Consider the following 17023-nt stretch of genomic DNA (forward strand, 5'->3'; position numbering starts at 1 on the left):
GCCCATCCAACTTCTCACCCAAACCTCTGAACAGAGGAGAAGTATCCTTGACCTTGCCTTACCACCAGGTTATACCTGCAAGTCTCTCTCTTCTGATCCTTCCTTACTTTTAGACTTACCTTCAGCAGATGACTTACCTGTTATCCCAGACACTTACCCGATCCTACCTCGTACTGAAGACACCCCATCCCAGTCTAACAACCCTACCTCAACCATACCAACTATAATTCCACACTGTATACCTCACTGCTTTTAATGTCTGTACTCCAGTGGAACATTCGAGGTTTCTGATTTTACAAACACGATCTCAGACAGCTCCTCTCGCAGTATGAACCTAAAGTAATTTGCCTTCAGGAAACTTTCCTTACCCAACCACCAAAATCTATTCCCAATTACCATTTCCTCTTTTCTCCTCACTCCATCTCTGCCTCTTCTATTTTAACTCATCACAAAATACCATGCTTACCAATAAACATTATAACAATCTTTCTTTGTACTATTACACGAGTTTTCTTACAACATTGGATTACCATAGTATCAGTCTACCTCTCCTCCTGCTACCCTATTGACTTCTACACTTCAAGACCTCCTTTCACAATTACTAACCCCTTTACTTGTGATAGGTGACTTCAGCTGCCGACATACATTATAGGGGGACTCAGTTACTAACTCCCAGGGATGCTCCCTTGAGCAGTTTTTAATAGCTAATAACCTTTCTATTTTAAACTTAGAACACCTGACATTCTTGTCTAGATCTAGCACTATGCTCTCTTGCACTCCAACTTGACTTTCATTGGTCAGTATTAGACCACTTCATAACTAGTGACCATTTCCCTACTCTTCTTTCACCTACTTCTTATGTCCCAACTTCTAATCCTCCATGCTGGCACTTCAATAAAGCTGATTTGCGCTCTTTTTCTACGCTCTCAGACATGTCTATACCTCCGTCATCCTTTTCATCAACCCTGGACATGCTTACATACTTCACCATCACTATTCTAGTGCTGCATTCGCAGCCATTCCAAGGACCACCAGACCCTTCACATCAAAATCTGTACCCTGGTGAAACAAAGACTGCACCAGAGGTCTGCGCAGAAAACGTGCTGCTTGGTGCAGCTTTAAACAAAAAAGAAACTCTCCCGGACACCTTACCGCCTTTATAATTTTTAAAAAAGCCACAGCTTCTTTGAAACGCACTATACATGCTTCAAGAATCACAAGTTGGAGAGGCTATGTGTCTCCATTAACTTCCTCCTCCCCTATTTCAGCTGTCTGGAGACGTATACACAAATGTCAGGAAAACACCCACCTCATAGAGCCCCGGTACTAAACGTAAATAATAATCTTATTGCTGACACAACAGAAATAGCCAATACACTGGGCCAATATTTTAGCCACATCAGTACAGAACATCTCCCCCACAATTTTCACAAACATAAAGCTTAAAACAGAAAGAACCCAATCAACTTTACATTATCCTCCACAGAATCATATAATGTTCCTTTTTCTATAACAGAACTTATCTTGACACTCAAATCTTGCCAGAACACATGTGGAGGACCTGATGGTATCCACAATCAAATGCTTTGACACCTTTCGGCAAATTCCATAACCTTTCTCCTATCATTATTGAATAGAATATGGACAAAAGGCGAATTTCCCCAGAAGTGGCATGAATCCCTCATCCTCCCTTTCCTAAAACCAAATAAATCAGGAAATGTACCTCAGGATTACCGACCAATTTCCCTAACCAGCTGCGTATGTAAATTACTAGAAAGAATAATAAATTTCCACCTCATGTGGCATTTAGAGTCAAAACAACTTCTTTCTTCATCCCAATTTGGCTACAGACAAGGCAGGAGTAGAGCTAACCCTCTTGCATACATGGAATCTTACATCCAATCCATACAGCCTTTGCTTCTAAGCAATCAGTCCTCGCAGTTTTCTTTGACTTAGAAAAAGCAAATGATACCACCAGGAAATACCACATCTTACTTCAACTACTACTACTTGATATAAAAGGTAATATGGGCGTTTTTATCCAATCGTTCCTTAACAACCGAACATTCCGTGTGCGCATAAACCCCTCCATATCTTTACCCTTCATTCAATATGAAGGAGTTCCCAAGGCAGTGTTCTTAGCACTACCCTTTTTCTTATAGCAATCAATGGTATTATAGCATCCCTGCCAGCAGGAGAGGTCCTTCCTTTATGTCGATGATCTTGCAGTTTATGCTGCCGGTTCTTCAATTCCTAAGCTCCACTCACTCATACAGTCAGCCGTTCTAGCTGCCTCTACATGGGCTACTAGACGTGGATTTCTCTTTTCCGCTAATAAAACATTTTCCATTCTTATCTCTTGCTCTCAAACAGTATCTCTGTCATTATTTTTGCTCTACAATTTGCCCATACAGTACTGTACTAGTGGTAAATTCCTTAGTTTAATTTTCAGTTCCCACCTTTCCTGGAAGGAACATATCCTATCAATTAAAAAACTGCTCTCCAATGCTTTGGCCTCTTCAAACTGTATCCCATGTTACTTGGGGTGCTGACTGCAAAATACTTCTGCACCTACATGAAGCCATGATTCTATCTGTTCTGGATTATGGATGCCATATGTACTCTTCAGCTTCCTCCTCCCTTCTCGGCCTTCTAGACCCGGCGCATCACTTAGGACTAAGATTGGCTCTTGGGACCTTCCTCTCATCACCAATAGAAACCCTCTATGCCAAATCAGGACTAACATCACTTACCCACTGATGTGCCCTCCTCTCTCTTAGGTATTATGCCAGATTTCACCAATTCTCAACCCTAAGCTAACTATATCTGAGCCTCTTCTTGCCAAATTTACTAACAATCCCAACCGACCCTGCCCTTTCTCTCTCCGTATGAAAACCCTTCTTTCTCACTCTTGATCACCACAGTTGGCAATCCTTCCATTCTATATTCACACTTTCCCACCTTGGCTAATTCCCATTCTTTCAGTCTGCCCATCTATACTACATAATTTTTCAAAACTTAAAACTCCCTCCCCTATCCTATGTTCTCATTTCTTAGAGCACATATCGATGCATGATGCTAGCACCCCAATCTACACAGATGCTCCAATTCCCCTAAAGGAACTGGGGCAGTGGTCCTCTTCCCCACCCAACTTTTCCAACTACTCTTGCCACTGGTGCCACCAGTGGCAAGCATACTTATGGCAGAATTATATGCTATTTTGTTTGCAACAAAACAGCTCCTAATCTGCCCTTCTCCATCTTTTGTTATTGTCACAGACTCAGTTAACTCTTTAACCTTTATACAATCTATTATCTGCACACATCCTGTAGTTCGTGAAATTCGAGATTGGCTCTTTCGCATTTCAGTGCGAAAAAAGCTAATCTGCTTCTACTGGACCCCAAGCCATGTGGGTATCCTAGGCAATGAGTGAGTGGACTCGTTGGCCCACCTGCAACTTTGTCGGGATGCCCACATTTCAAAACCATCCCATATTCAGACTATTTTCCAATTTTCCGTAACTACCTACTAAGTTGCTGGCAGTCTTTCTGGACTAGTATCTTGAATAACAAGCTCCACACAGTTAAACCTAGTGTACTACCATGGTTAAACCCATGTCACAGGAAAAGACAATGAGAAACAGCACTTGCCAGACTACGTATCGGTCATACAAATCTAACACACTCCCACTTGATGAACTGATCCCCTCCAACACTGTCCAACTTGTCACACCACTCTTTCAGTATCCCATATAATCCTTTCCTGCCCCCAACACACAATCTGCAAGGAACAGAGCATTTCCCAGCCTAACCTCTCTTCCCCGTCCACCTCGCCTTCAAGATATTCTCACCGAAGCAGAACACTTCTCCATAGAAAGTGTAATCTACTTCCTCCAACAAAGAAACATTCTTCATCAGATATGAATCAAAACATTGACCATACTTTATCTATAAATAGCATAACATATGGTCTACATGACCTGGTGCTTGATTGATATTAATTCAATTCAACTCAATTCCTTTAAAATGGTCATGCAGAAAAACCTCTCATCAAATCATGCCATTATGGTAACTGAAACTGAAACAGGTCTGTATACTCTTTCTGTAGTTGTGAAACAAACTCAGTTGTTTATGTGTTCTGAGGATGTATGGTAACCTTAAAACTGAGAAAACCTGTGATTTACAGTAAAACTGACAGGGACAGGATGATTTCTTTGTTTCTTGACTTACAGTTCATTTTGAAAATTTAACAGGAAATATTCAATGTCCTAAGTTTACACATTTATACTGTAAAAATTTTATATCATGTGGTGTTAAGTGCTTGCCAAACACAAAAAACAAGGACATGTGTTTTATAAGGTAATAGGTGAAAATGGTTACTTTATAAAAATTTGAACGGTAATTGATTGGAAAAACTGTCAGATACTGATACTGAATTTGTAAATTATGTTAGTGACCTGTCGAGAGTCAGATAATTCTTGGAAATAAATGGCAACCCAGTTGAAATGTACATTCCAGTTTAGATGATCCAATATCCAAGAGCAAAGTGATTGATGACACAGTATTAGACAAATCAAGGCAATCAAGAGAGGCCCTAATGATATGCCTCTGGGAAGTTTTAAACTATTGAATACAGTGTGGATTATATTCATAACATTTCTTTTGAATGCTTTTTTTTAACCTGTCTCACTTGTGGAGCAAGGCCAAGTCATTCCCTGTTTGCAGTGGCAGAAATCCCAAAAATGCAGGGAGCTATTGTGGGATACAAATATTATGGTAGTGTTACCCAGGCTGTATGAACATATACAGTAGATGGATCTAAATCAGGTCATTATTAGCTTTTCTTATTTACTCTATATTTAAACATGTTTCATGTGACTTCCTTCACTTCAACCAGCAGTAAACACACAGTATGGAAAGCAGGTATTTGAAAGAAATATTGTCAATCCTCATCATGAAGAGCATGCAAATGATACCTACAGAAGTATTTTTTTTAGCTCAAGCTGATGATTGAGTCTTGCTGCAAAATATTAGAAAAATAATGAAGTTATTATGGGTTATGAATTTATTTTCAGGACAGTCAAAACTGTTTGTTTTTATGAATTTTCTTATAACATTTATTCTTTATTACAGGTTGTATATCGATCATCAACAAGTATGGTGTATCTTTTTATTCAGATGAGCTCTGAAATGTGGGAGTTTGATATCTATGGAGATCTGTATTTTGAAAAAGCTGTCAATGGGTTCCTCTCAGATCTTTTTGCTAAGTGGAAGGTAACTATTTTGTGTGATGAAGTTTGATTTTTACTTTGCTGATATCAAAGAGTTGTCCCTTTTCAGGGGTGAGAATCAACATTAGCAAAAAAAAAAAAAAATTGATTGTTGTTATGTTACATGGTGAATATTATGTACAGGCGGTCCCGGTTTGTGACGGGGGTTCCGTTCTTTTGCCGTCGTAACCGAAAATCGTCGTAAGTCGAACAGAAAATCGTCAAAAATCATAAGAAAACCTTACTTTTAATGCTCTGGGTGCATTGAAAACGATGTAAACTGCATTATTATTGAGTTTTACATCAAAAGAACCTTCAAATTATGATTATTCTGCCATTTTGGGGCCATATTTCTTCCGTCGGAAAGGTGTAACCCGAACATTTGCCAGGAAATAATTTCTGATGAATATATTTGAAAAGCGTCGTAACCTCGAACAATGGCGGAACCGTCGTAAACAACTGCCTGTATTTGTTTTTGCTGAAAGTCTCATTCTTTACTGCCCTAAAGGTGGTTTGTTCCTACACAATACACAAACCCTCAGTCCTTTACATAAGGAATTACTTTTTGTGAAGCTGGAACGGCTGTTAAACTTTCAAACAAGGTGGTTAGGTGGTTAACTACCATCAGTTAGGTAGGAGCCCCGCCTGCCTGAATGTAAACATTCCAATTTGCTTTTGGCTGTTGTGCTATGCAGGTGTGTGTGCTTGCTCCCTGCCCTGATTGCTGTTTTGCTTTTTTCCTAGTGGGATCTTTGTTTTTCCTTTTGCTTTGCTTTGCTGTGTATTTGCTTGTGTGTATGCAAACCCACGAATTATCTCTGCCTGTAAGGAAGGCTGTCACCCAGCGTGTGTCCTGGTGTTGAGGGCAGGCATTGTTCCCACTTTCGTTCTTCCGTTGACATTGTCCCTCATGTCCTCTGCACCAGTTGCAGGGGGCATGACTGTAATCCTGAATCTGCATGTGGTGAGTTTGAGTCTTGGTCGCCTGTGCAGGGGCAAAGTTCTCAGGAAGGAAACAGTACAGGAGGAAAGCTGCAATGCGTTGTCAGAAGGTTATACGCCCCCGACTACGCCCTTGGTTGCTAACCCTTCTTCCTCATTTCTGCCTCCTGCAGAACTTCCCCGCTTGGCTGCCTCTCCTTCAGGAGTGATCTCTTCCTCTTCGTCCTCACTCGCTTTGTCATGTGAAGATCATCGGGGGGGTGGGGGAAATCGAGACGATCTCTCTCGGGGGTCTCCGCTCGCTCTAAGGGGAAATTTTTCCCTTGGAGTGAGAAGAATCTCGCTCCTCTCACCAAACTATGCTTTTTTTCCTCCATGATTGGCGGCCGAGTGCTTTGAAGCTGCCAAGCTCCAGGAAGCATTGATCTCCTTGGGGCTTTTGGGTGCTCCATCGGTGCAGGGTATCCTGACATACCTGAGGACATCACAGGTTCCGGTAGTCACCCATGTTACTGCTGCTGTCACCACGACTACGGTAACCATGACTGCGCTTGCTAAGGTCCCCAAAACAGTGTCGACGCACTTTCCAACTGTGACAACCCCAATACACGGTGTCCCTACCATCTCCTGCCTTCGCAGTTCTGGTGGCTCTTACTGTGCCTGCTGTTCCAGCTGTTCATGTTGCCCCAGCTGCTCCTGCAGTTCTGCCGCCCGGACCGCTCCGGCTGCTTCTATGGTTCCTGCCACTCCTCCTGGATGGGAGACCTGACCTCTATCCTGAAGAAGATGTCGAAGGAGAGGAGTCATAAGATGACATTGTCGTCTTCTTTTTCATCTTCATATTCGATTTTGTCATCTGCTGCCCCTCCTCTTCTTCTGAGGCTCGCCAGCCTCAGAAGAAGAAGCCTGTTTCCCCCCCCCCACAAGAAATCCCGCCATGGGACTTGTAGGTGGCTGCCTTCCTCCACAGGAGAAGCAGTGGGATCTCTCGTTGGCTGTCCCCAGCCCTTGGGCTCGGGAACCGTTTCGCACACCCCACCGGGCTCTCTTGTCTCGGGAGCCTTGAGTGCACAAACCCCCAAGGTCAGCACACTCGAAACCAGTTCAGAGAAGTCTGCTTCTAAGACTGGTACTGTGCTTGTCTCTTCCCGAGTTTCTTCATTCGAGATTCAGGACTGGTGGGTGCTCATCAGAGTTGAGTCACTCCGAGTGCTTGAGATTCCTCGGAATCTCAAGTACCCCAAAGCAATACTGGTGAATCCGCTCCCCGGTCTGGTTTAGGCACAGAGTGAGAGAAAGTGCCGAAACATGCATGTGTTTCAACACTTCTTACTAGTCCTGCTTCGGGTGCTCGGACAGGTTCCCAACCCAGTGCTTCAGACTTGAGGGTCCAAGCACTTGGAGATGCAGCAAGAAGGTCCCATGCTCAGTCTTCTTCTCGCCAGGAGGTTTTGGCCTCGAAGAAGACTGGAGCACATCAGGAAGACTGCGCAAGTTCGTATCGGGCATTGCTCGAGCACTCGACTCTGGCCAGCCCCCGCTCACTGGAGGAGAGTGCTTGGGTATGCTCACGTAAACCTCTCCACTCTCCTCAGGACAGCGCCTTGCTAAGACATAGGCGCTCTCCTAGACTCGTGCTGCCACCACCACCACGGGTTAGTGGCTGCCCACTGCCTGCCTCTCCCGCTGGCTCTTCCAGTAGGACAGGTAGGAGTGCTTGATCTCCCTCACCAGTCCCCTCACCCTCCTGAGGCTTCACCAGGAGGCATGAGTCAGGCAGGAGGGACTACGATGGGAACGCTCCTTCTTATTGGAGTCCTTCTACAAAGCCCTATGCCCTGGGTTCGGTTCTTGGACCAACTCTGTCATAAGCTCAGGTAGTTGAGGAGGGATCCCAAGGGTCTGCCGAGGTTCTCCCTCCTATGGGGAGAGTAGATCGGGAGGACCGCACCCTGGAAGGACTCGAGGGTCCTCTTCCCCAGGATACGGACACCCCCGAGATTCAGAGGTCATCTCTGATTTATCAGCACAATGATCTCGGGGTTGGGGCCATGGCCTCTTTTGTGGGTCGTCCTTCTTGCCTCGAATCTTTTTGGGGTCCAAAAAGGAACCAAAAGCTTCGGTGGGGCTGCCATGGTCTGCACTTGCTGAGGGGGTACTCAGTTAAGTGAATAACCTGGTCTCTGGCCAGGAGAATTCACTTCGATTGAACTGCTTGGAGAAGCTCCTCCCTCCTCTCCCTCGACAGAAGCGCTTCTACACACCCATGAAAGGGTCTTTGCTGACTAAACAGGTTGACCCGGATCCGGTTCGTCTAGGCCTGTGTCTCTCATTGCAGCAGCTTACTGTGGAAGGGGTCTCCCTCTTGCAGCAAGAGGCAGTGAACCTTGAGGCCACCACTACGGCGGCTCTCCAGGCAGTCTCCTGGATGGATCTGTGGTCGTTCACAGTATCCAAGGTTGCCTCCTCCTCGGGTCCGTTCATCCCTGGAGAGAACTTCGTGTTCGGGATACTGTGCCTGTCTGGAGGTAGGGCTGTCTCCTACCTGGCCCACCAGACAGCAAACCTGTGGGCAAACCTGGTGTTGAAGAGGATGGACACTGTGCTGAATTGGATCGCCAGGTCTGTGGTTCCCAAGTTGACATTGACCCTCAGGAGTGGACCATTGTTGGCCTCTGCCTCTCTCTTCCCCAGAGGTTTGGTAGACACTGTGGTGGACAAGAGATGTGCCGAAGATAACGACTGCCTTGTCCACCAGACAGTGGCCAAGACCTCTGGGTCTTCGCATGCTGCTCCCCCTCAGTATGGGACCACCTTGACGTGGTGAGGGGCCGCTCTTGAACCCCAGGAATTTGTTCCTGGGTTTGAGTCCAAGAGTGTCATATATCATTAAACATTTGTCTGGATTAATTTTTGTGGAATTTTCCACTTTTGCTAAAATTTATAGGGCCTGATAAATAGGAAAAGATATCAGCTGCGATTGGGTTTATGTCCTAAGCTAAATAGTGGGAACTGTGGTAGGACCATCAACTGCCCAATAATGTTCAGACCTTAGAGTTATCAGATTTGTAGCACAAAGGCAGAACTATTCTCTAGGGCTGGACCATGGATTCCAGGGGGGTTCTAGGGATAGGACTCCGGTCATTCTATCCGGTTTGCCCATAACATGATTAGGGTAGGGATGATTGTATTCTTGTACTACTCTCAGTCCTAGGAAGCAGGTTTGGCTTACACTTGGGCCACTAATCATGTGCCATCCCGTATGGGGTAGGGTAGGGAGCGGACATTGGTGGGTTGGTTCTCACTGGTGCCATTGGTGGAAGAATAAAACCCCATGAAAAGCTGATGCTATCTTTTTAAGGCTTTCAGGTTAATTTTTTTTCTCCCTCAAATCTTTATGCCAAGTGAAAATAAAGATTCAAGTGCCCCTGGGCCCTTTGATGATAGTGACTCGGCACAGTTGACGACCATTGGAACCTCCTCTAACAACCTTTTTTTAGAAAAAACAAAATAGAATCTAAATGTAATCATACTGGAACCTTATGCTCCAGTGCACAACAGATCCAAAAGAAGTAAACATCGTGTTGACCCAACCTCGACTCATTTTGACTCCCTCTCTGGGAGTGAAAGTTGATCAAGGTTTCTAACCATGGAAACAGAACAAAAAATCTCAGCCTGAAAGTTGGAAAACTTCTTATTAAAAAGACACTCAATAACAGAATTGTCGTTTAGAAAAATAAAAATGAAGACGTGGCTTATAGAAGCCACAACAAAAAGCCAGTCTGAAGACTGTCTACCCATAAAAAGTATCAACAATGTGAATGTGAAAGTAAAGAAGCATGACACTATGAACAGCATTCAGGGTACTTTTGTACTTCTTGAAAATAATGACGAACCGGTTGATAAGAATTCTGTATGCTGTTGGACTCTCTTAAAATGAGATATACCAAAGTGTAAGATAGTGAGGTATATATAATATCAAGTAAATGGAATAATAAAGTATTATGAATTTCAAAAATAAAATTTGAGGGTCAAGATCTACCTCAAAAAATGAAAAATTTTGGGCCAAAATAGAGAACTGAGACCTTATGTTCCAAAGCCACTACAATGTCAAAATTGTAGTAAATATGGACACAAAGAAAAACTGTCAAAATGGACATATATGTGCTTATTGTGGATCTGACGAACCTGCCACACAATGGAAATGTAGTGAGCCAAAATGTGTAAACTTTGGAGAAGATCATCACGCAAGGTCCAAAGAATGTATGTACTATATATACAATACAGAATTGAAAATGTTGCAAAAACGAACAGGGATGTCTATAAAAGAGGCTATGTTGGAATCAAAAGTGAGAGGGATTCAAGATCCATCTAAGAAACATAAATATTCTTCAATAACAGGAACCAATAATGAAACAAAAATACATAGAAATAGAAGTAACGAAGCACAGAAAAGTAAATCGCAAGAAGAAATTAATGCCCAAGGAAAAAAACTAAAATGTTAAAAAATAAAGAAACAGGTACAAATGATATGGATAACATTTTATCAAATTCATTTGAAAAATTAATGCAAATAGGAACACAGGAGGATGCTACTACGGAAGTAACAGATATTACTAGAATGTAAGGGGTTTAGCTTACAATTGCATTTTTCGACCATTTCGGTCGAGTCAAAGTTGACCAAAGGTTGAAATTTTGGCACTTATCGTGATTTATATGAAAATGTGTCAAAATTGATAAATGCTACAACCATGAGTTATTTTTGTTGTATTCTACATGAAATTGCTCACATTTTCATATATAAAACTTTATGTAACTGCTAATAGAAAACAGTGCAAAAATTTTGACAAAGTGACTAAAGAATTTCTGAGATTTTCAGCAGAGTTAGGGCGGACGTAAGGAAAAAGTTTTTTTCAAAAATTCACCATAAATCGAAATATTGTGCTAGGGACTTCTCATTTGTTGCAAAATGAAGGTAAATGATTGAATATTACTTGAATGTAAGAGTTTTAGCTTACAAATGCATTTTTTGACCATTTCGGTCGAGTCAAAGTTGACCGAAGGTTGAAATTTTGGCAGTTATCGTGATTTATATGAAAATATGTCAAAATTGATAAATGCTACAACCATGAGTTATTTTTTGTTGTACTCTACATGAAATTTTGCACACATTTTCATAGATAAAACTTTATGTAAAGGCTAATATAAAACGGTGCAAAAATTACGACAAAGTGACTAAGAATTTCTGAGATTTTCAGCAGAGTTAGCTGACGGTTTCTTTTGGATAAGAAAGAAATTCGCGCATGCGCAGCTGGGTCATGCTTGTAAACAAAACAACAGCATGATCCGTGAATTCCCAGCATCCCTCAAGGCTCGTGATTTAAAATTTTTCGCAAACGAGGCCTATAAGTATTTTTCCGCGAATATTTAAAAACGTCCAGTTGGCGTTTAAGGATTAACCAGCAGTCAAAAATTTTGAAATTCGCAGGTTTTGCTATTTTGCTTGGCTAGGTGACTAACTCTGCCCACTTTCTGGGTAAGAGAGGAACAACTAGCAAAAGTATTTAATTTGTTTGTGCCATAATGTCCATGTGAGGGGAGGAGGGAGGGCTCCAATTATGTGATTACTTGGTAATTATATATAAAACTTTATCATAAAAATGTCATTGTAGGTAACAATGAGATTCTGATAGTCAAGGTGACATCTTGACACATTACATTAAAAAAACATTTTATTGCCTTGTATTGGGCAGTAACAACCTTTATGAAATCCCTGTATGAAGCACAGTAGCTAGGTATTGGTTCAAAATATTAATGAGAATTGCCTTTACTCTTTCTTTCAGAGAGAAGGCAGCAACCATGATGTGACTATAGTATTGTTTTCTCGAACATTTTACAAGGCAAACAGCATAGAGGAATTTCCTGCATATATGAGAGAATGCATTCAAGAAGACTACAGGGGCAGATTTTATGAAGATTTTTATAGGTAAGAAGGTTTATTATGCTTCAGTATCATTACTGTATATAGCTAGAGCTTAAATCTAACTTTGTATTGTCAGCAGTATCAGAAAAAATATTGTAGAACAAAACTTTTCAGAACATCACTGAAAATTGAAAAATGTATTTTTGAGGCGAAGCTTACCCTCTATCATTAGCTTTATCTGTGGCTACTTGGCATGGGTTCGACAAGTGTTAAAATTGAAACAATCATTAACAAACGCTTCCGATAGTTACTCCCCCCAATTGTATGGTGGGAGGTCAGACAACAGTTGTTATGGTTGTTCATTCTACTGCTGTCAGTCAACATGGCCAGTAGCGTAGACAAGTACTCTAAAAATTTTTTTGTTTTCCGAGTTAACGATTGGATCGTGTGGTTTTCGGTCTGTATTTGGCAATATGGATTCTTCTTCTCTATCTTCTCTGTCAAAATCTATTAGATTTTGTAGGGTAAGTTGCTAGACCAGATTGAGTGATTGACATGAATATTGTGCAGTTGACGTACATACACACCAACTTGCATGGATCATCGGGTGGTGATTGACGATTCTGACAACTTTTGTGATCATTGCAGGATTGGTCTTTGGGAGAGAGAGAGAATAATTGCCGAATTAGAAGAGAAAGATAGACTTAGGACCTGAGTATAAGATCATTCTTGAATCTAGGTTTTCTTTAGAATCATTACTTGATCAAGAAGACAGAGATAAGTCTAGTTTTTTCTTTAGTAAATATAGATCCTTCTACATCCAATATCAGCTACAGGGTAGTAGGCTAGATTTTTACAATTTGTTTGATCTGGTTAAATCAAGTTTTGTATTGTATCGGAGTCGTTTACATTGTATGTGTCTAGTGCATTGGCAGAGGCAGCATCCCCCCGTTCCTTGGCCACTCGGCAGACTCAGCCTTGTCCTGTCCCCCCGGCATCCCTGCCGACAGGCGTGGTACTCTTGGGTGTTTCCAGACAAGGACTAACATCCCAGGATGTTCTAAGACTATGCCCTCTGTCTCCTGCCTTTGTGTTTGGTCCTCCATGGACAAGGTTAGATTGTTGTCTCATAGGACAATTATTATAGGTCTAGATCTTGTGTTTGACTCATTGTCCCACAGTTATTCTAGTGATTCGGCCGAGCCAGGTAACCGATCGCGTTTCATAGTGAACGATGCTGGTGCAGCTGCCAATCGCATTCCTTAGTGAACGTTGCTGCTGTGCTTGCAGCTGCCTCAAGGAGTCCGGAGTCCTTAGTTTGGCATTCAGTAAATGTTCGCGCCATGACTCTCTCTGGTTGACGACAGTCCAAGTTTTGATTTCATCAAGGCCTCAGTTATGTCCACTTCTGAGGCCTTGAGAAAGACCTTTCATAGTTCAAGTAGCCTATTTTCCAGAGTGTATTACAAGAATTTTAGCACTGAGTCTTACAAGGAGAGGAAAGATGTCCAGTTCTTTTCATTGGAGCATTCTAATACTGCCTGCTTTCTAAGAGCTTCCAGGTTGGGGTGTGATCATTTGCTTCTCCCTTCCTTTAGGCTATCAGATTTTGTATATGGGAGGCTTGACCATTGCAAAGGCTTTTCCTAAGAAGAAGTTCTCTAAAGAATCCTCTTTTGTTCCTCTTCCCTCTTGTTAGGAAGTCTCTAGTGTATCGGCAGGTGAGTTTCTCCCCTTTTCTCCTGATTCAGCAGTGGATGGTGCTTTTCTGTCCATGTTTTTCCCGACTAAAGGTGCTGTTGCATCAGGCAGGCTGCATTTCTCTATTCCTTAGGTTGTGAATATGTATAGAGCTTGACTTACGCTATCAAAGCTATGTTTTCAGTGAAATTGTGCTGTACACAGCTGAAGAATGTTTGAAGGAGTTTGGTGAACTTCTTCCTCCTTTGGCCAGGGATCCTTTTGTTAAGGCCTTAGTGTTCATTTATTTATTTGCTTCCCTAGATGGGGCAGTTCTTTTTGTGATAGGGGAGCAGTCCCATATAATGGGCAACCTTTAAGTTTGCAGAAGAGAGCAGCTTGCTCTCTGCTGGTTCCTTCAGTCTCCCTAGTGAGTTCCTCGCTGGGTGAGCGGGTTCCGTTCTCAGCTACCACTCTGTTGGTCGCGAGTTCGAATCTCCAACCGGCCAGTGAAGAACAAGAGGAATTTGTTTCTGGTGATAGAAATTCATTTCTCGCTATAATGTGGTTCGGATTCCACAATAAGCTGTAGGTCCCGTTGGTAGGTAACCAGTTGGTTCTTAACCACGTAAAAATAAATCTAATCCTTCAGGCCAGCCCTAGGAGAGCTGTTAATCAGCTCAGTGGTCTGGTTAAACTAAGATATACTTAACTTTCCCTCCCTAGTGAACGGTTTTTATTTCCATTGCATCCTTTTGGGGAAGTTATAGACGAGAAACTGTCAACATCTGTAGCCTCTAAAGGGAAGTCTCCTGCGCCTTCCTTTTCTTATTTTAGACGTTCTTTGGGCTATGCTACCTCCTTTACTAGGTTATCCATTCCAATTGCAGGAAGGAATTAGTATCCTTTCACTATGTTCCAGATCCCAATCTGCAAAGGGGTGGAAGTTTATCTCCTCCTCATATAGCAAGACTCATAAGTCTGATAAAGAAGAGCTCCTTGAACCCTCAGGTATCTTGGGGGAGCAGTTTGGGCTCTTCTGACTAGTGTGGGAACGATTAGGGGTAGACGCTTGGTAGCAAAAGAAGTACTTTTAGAAGACTATTGCATTCCTTTCAGATTTCGCTTCTATCAACCAGCCCATAGCCTTTCGGACTTACAGAGGCAACTTAGAGAGGAGAAGGGTCTTGAGTCAGGAAGCGTTTTCCTAGTTCCAAAGGCAATGGGAGGATGGAGGCCTGTCTTAGATGTATCCAAGCTCTGCCTCTATGTCCATCTTTCCCCTGTTTTTTCCATGGAGTCAGCCTCCTTGGAGAAGGCCATGGATGTTTACGGTGGACATGAAAGGCATGTACTTTCATTTGCCTATTCACCAACATTCATGAAGTTCCTACGCTTTGCCTTTTGGGGAAAGACTTGACAATTTCAAGCTCTTTGTATCAAAGTTTCATACCTCAGGTTTTCACCAGGGTCTTATCCCCTTTGCAAATGGCTTCACTTACTAGGACTGAAGATACTTTTGTACTTATATTGATTATCATTTGAAGTCCAGCGAGGATTGCCTGAGGGCAAGAGAGCTAGTTCTGGCCATCGCAAAAAGCCTTAGGGTTACTTACAGTGAAGCAAAGTCTTCTCTGGAACCATCTCAAAGAGTGACCTACCTGGGCATGGTGGTAGATTCTGTTCTTTCTAGGTCTTTTTCCAACACGGGCTCAAGTAGTCAGTCTCTTATCAATCACAAGCTAATATCCTCCTCAGAAGCATGCCAGCCAAATGCTGGCTGTCTCTGTTAGGTCACATGTCTCCCCTGGAAAGTTAGTCCCAGGTGCTCGACTACGGATGAGACCATTTCAGTTTCTCTTGAGGATTCACTGGCACAAAGTCACAACCAATCTGCATGTTAGTTCCTTGGATCTATTTCCTTACCTTTGTTGGTGGATGTCCGAAGAACTTCCACATGCAGGGAAATCTCTAGCGTCTCTGAGCCCAGACCTCTCGCTGTATTCAGATGCTTCGGACAAGGGCTGGGGGATTGTTATGGGAAATCAGGTAGCTTCTAAAGTGTGTTCACCAGTCGAAGTAAATCTACACATAACTGCAAGGATTTGTGGGCTATCCAGAAGGGGCTGCAGAGCTGGAATGTGCAGTGACCAACAAAGTAGTTTGTCTTCTGGGACAACGCATTGTCTCTGGTGTACCTAAGCAGCAAAGGGGCGCAAAGTCAGAACCTTAGTAGCCAGCCATCACCATGGATTTACTCCTCTGGAAGGAGGAGAGGAACATTATCCTAATGCCCTAGTTTGTACCTGGTCAGTTGTATGTTCTGACGGACATGCTAGGTTGTCCTATTGCCCCAGTTTGTACCCTGTCAATTGTGTGTTCTGGCGGACATTCTAGGTTGTCCGGGACAGGTTGTCCTAATGCCCCAGTTTGTACCCTGTCAATTGTATGTTCTGGCGGACATGCTAGGTCGTCCGGGACAGGTACTCTCCCATGAATGGAAGTTAGACCTGAAAGTGTGCGAGGCATTTGGAGGGCGTTTGGCCAAACTCCCATTGATATCTTCGCAATGAAGATGAATGATAGTCTCCTATTATATGTCTCACCAGTTCCAAACCCTCTAGCCTGGGCAGTAGACGATATGGCTTTAGACTGGGCAAACCTATTCGTATATGCATTCCCTCTGTTTCCACTGTTGAAGGAAGTACTCAAGAAATTGAGGGAATTCCATGATTTGATTCACGCATTGGTGGCCAAGGAGGCATTGGATCACAGACCTTCTAGTATGTAAATAGAAATTCCTTTTTGGACAAATCTACTTCGACAGTCAGAGAGAGGAAGGCTGCACGGAAATATCGGCATGCTTCGTCTAACCACTTGGAAACTCAACGAGCTCCTCAGAGCTAGAGGTTTTTCAGTTTGTCTAGGGACTCTATCCTCACTGCAAGGAGAAAGTCCACCAATACATTATATCAGAAACAGTGGGAGCTTTATAGTTCATGTTGCCTCCATCAAAGGTTATAATCCATGCTGGCTTCTGTTTGAAGGCATACTGGATTGGATATTTCAAGGATGTTTGACATATGTGAAGCTGTTCGCTCATTTCTACTGGAAATGCCAAAGGTTTAAAAAAAATTAAAAACTTTATGGAACTTAGATATGGTCTTATGACATGAGGCCCTTCTTTTCAGCCCCTGAGAGAGGCTCTC

General features: G+C 42.7%; 1 protein-coding gene across 1 annotated transcript in view; it reads left to right on the forward strand.

Annotated features, from left to right (window-relative positions):
- The window catches only part of Iml1 (GATOR complex protein Iml1), a 596567-nt gene that overhangs the window by 35411 nt on the left and 544133 nt on the right, over positions 1 to 17023 (forward strand). Inside the window, 3 exon segments of the mRNA XM_067107292.1 lie at positions 5133 to 5273; positions 12055 to 12197; position 12658. Coding sequence (XP_066963393.1) covers positions 5133 to 5273; positions 12055 to 12197; position 12658 — 285 coding nt within the window.

This window comes from Macrobrachium rosenbergii, chromosome 8 (assembly GCF_040412425.1).
Source record: "Macrobrachium rosenbergii isolate ZJJX-2024 chromosome 8, ASM4041242v1, whole genome shotgun sequence".
NCBI classification, from domain to species: Eukaryota; Metazoa; Arthropoda; class Malacostraca; order Decapoda; family Palaemonidae; genus Macrobrachium; species Macrobrachium rosenbergii.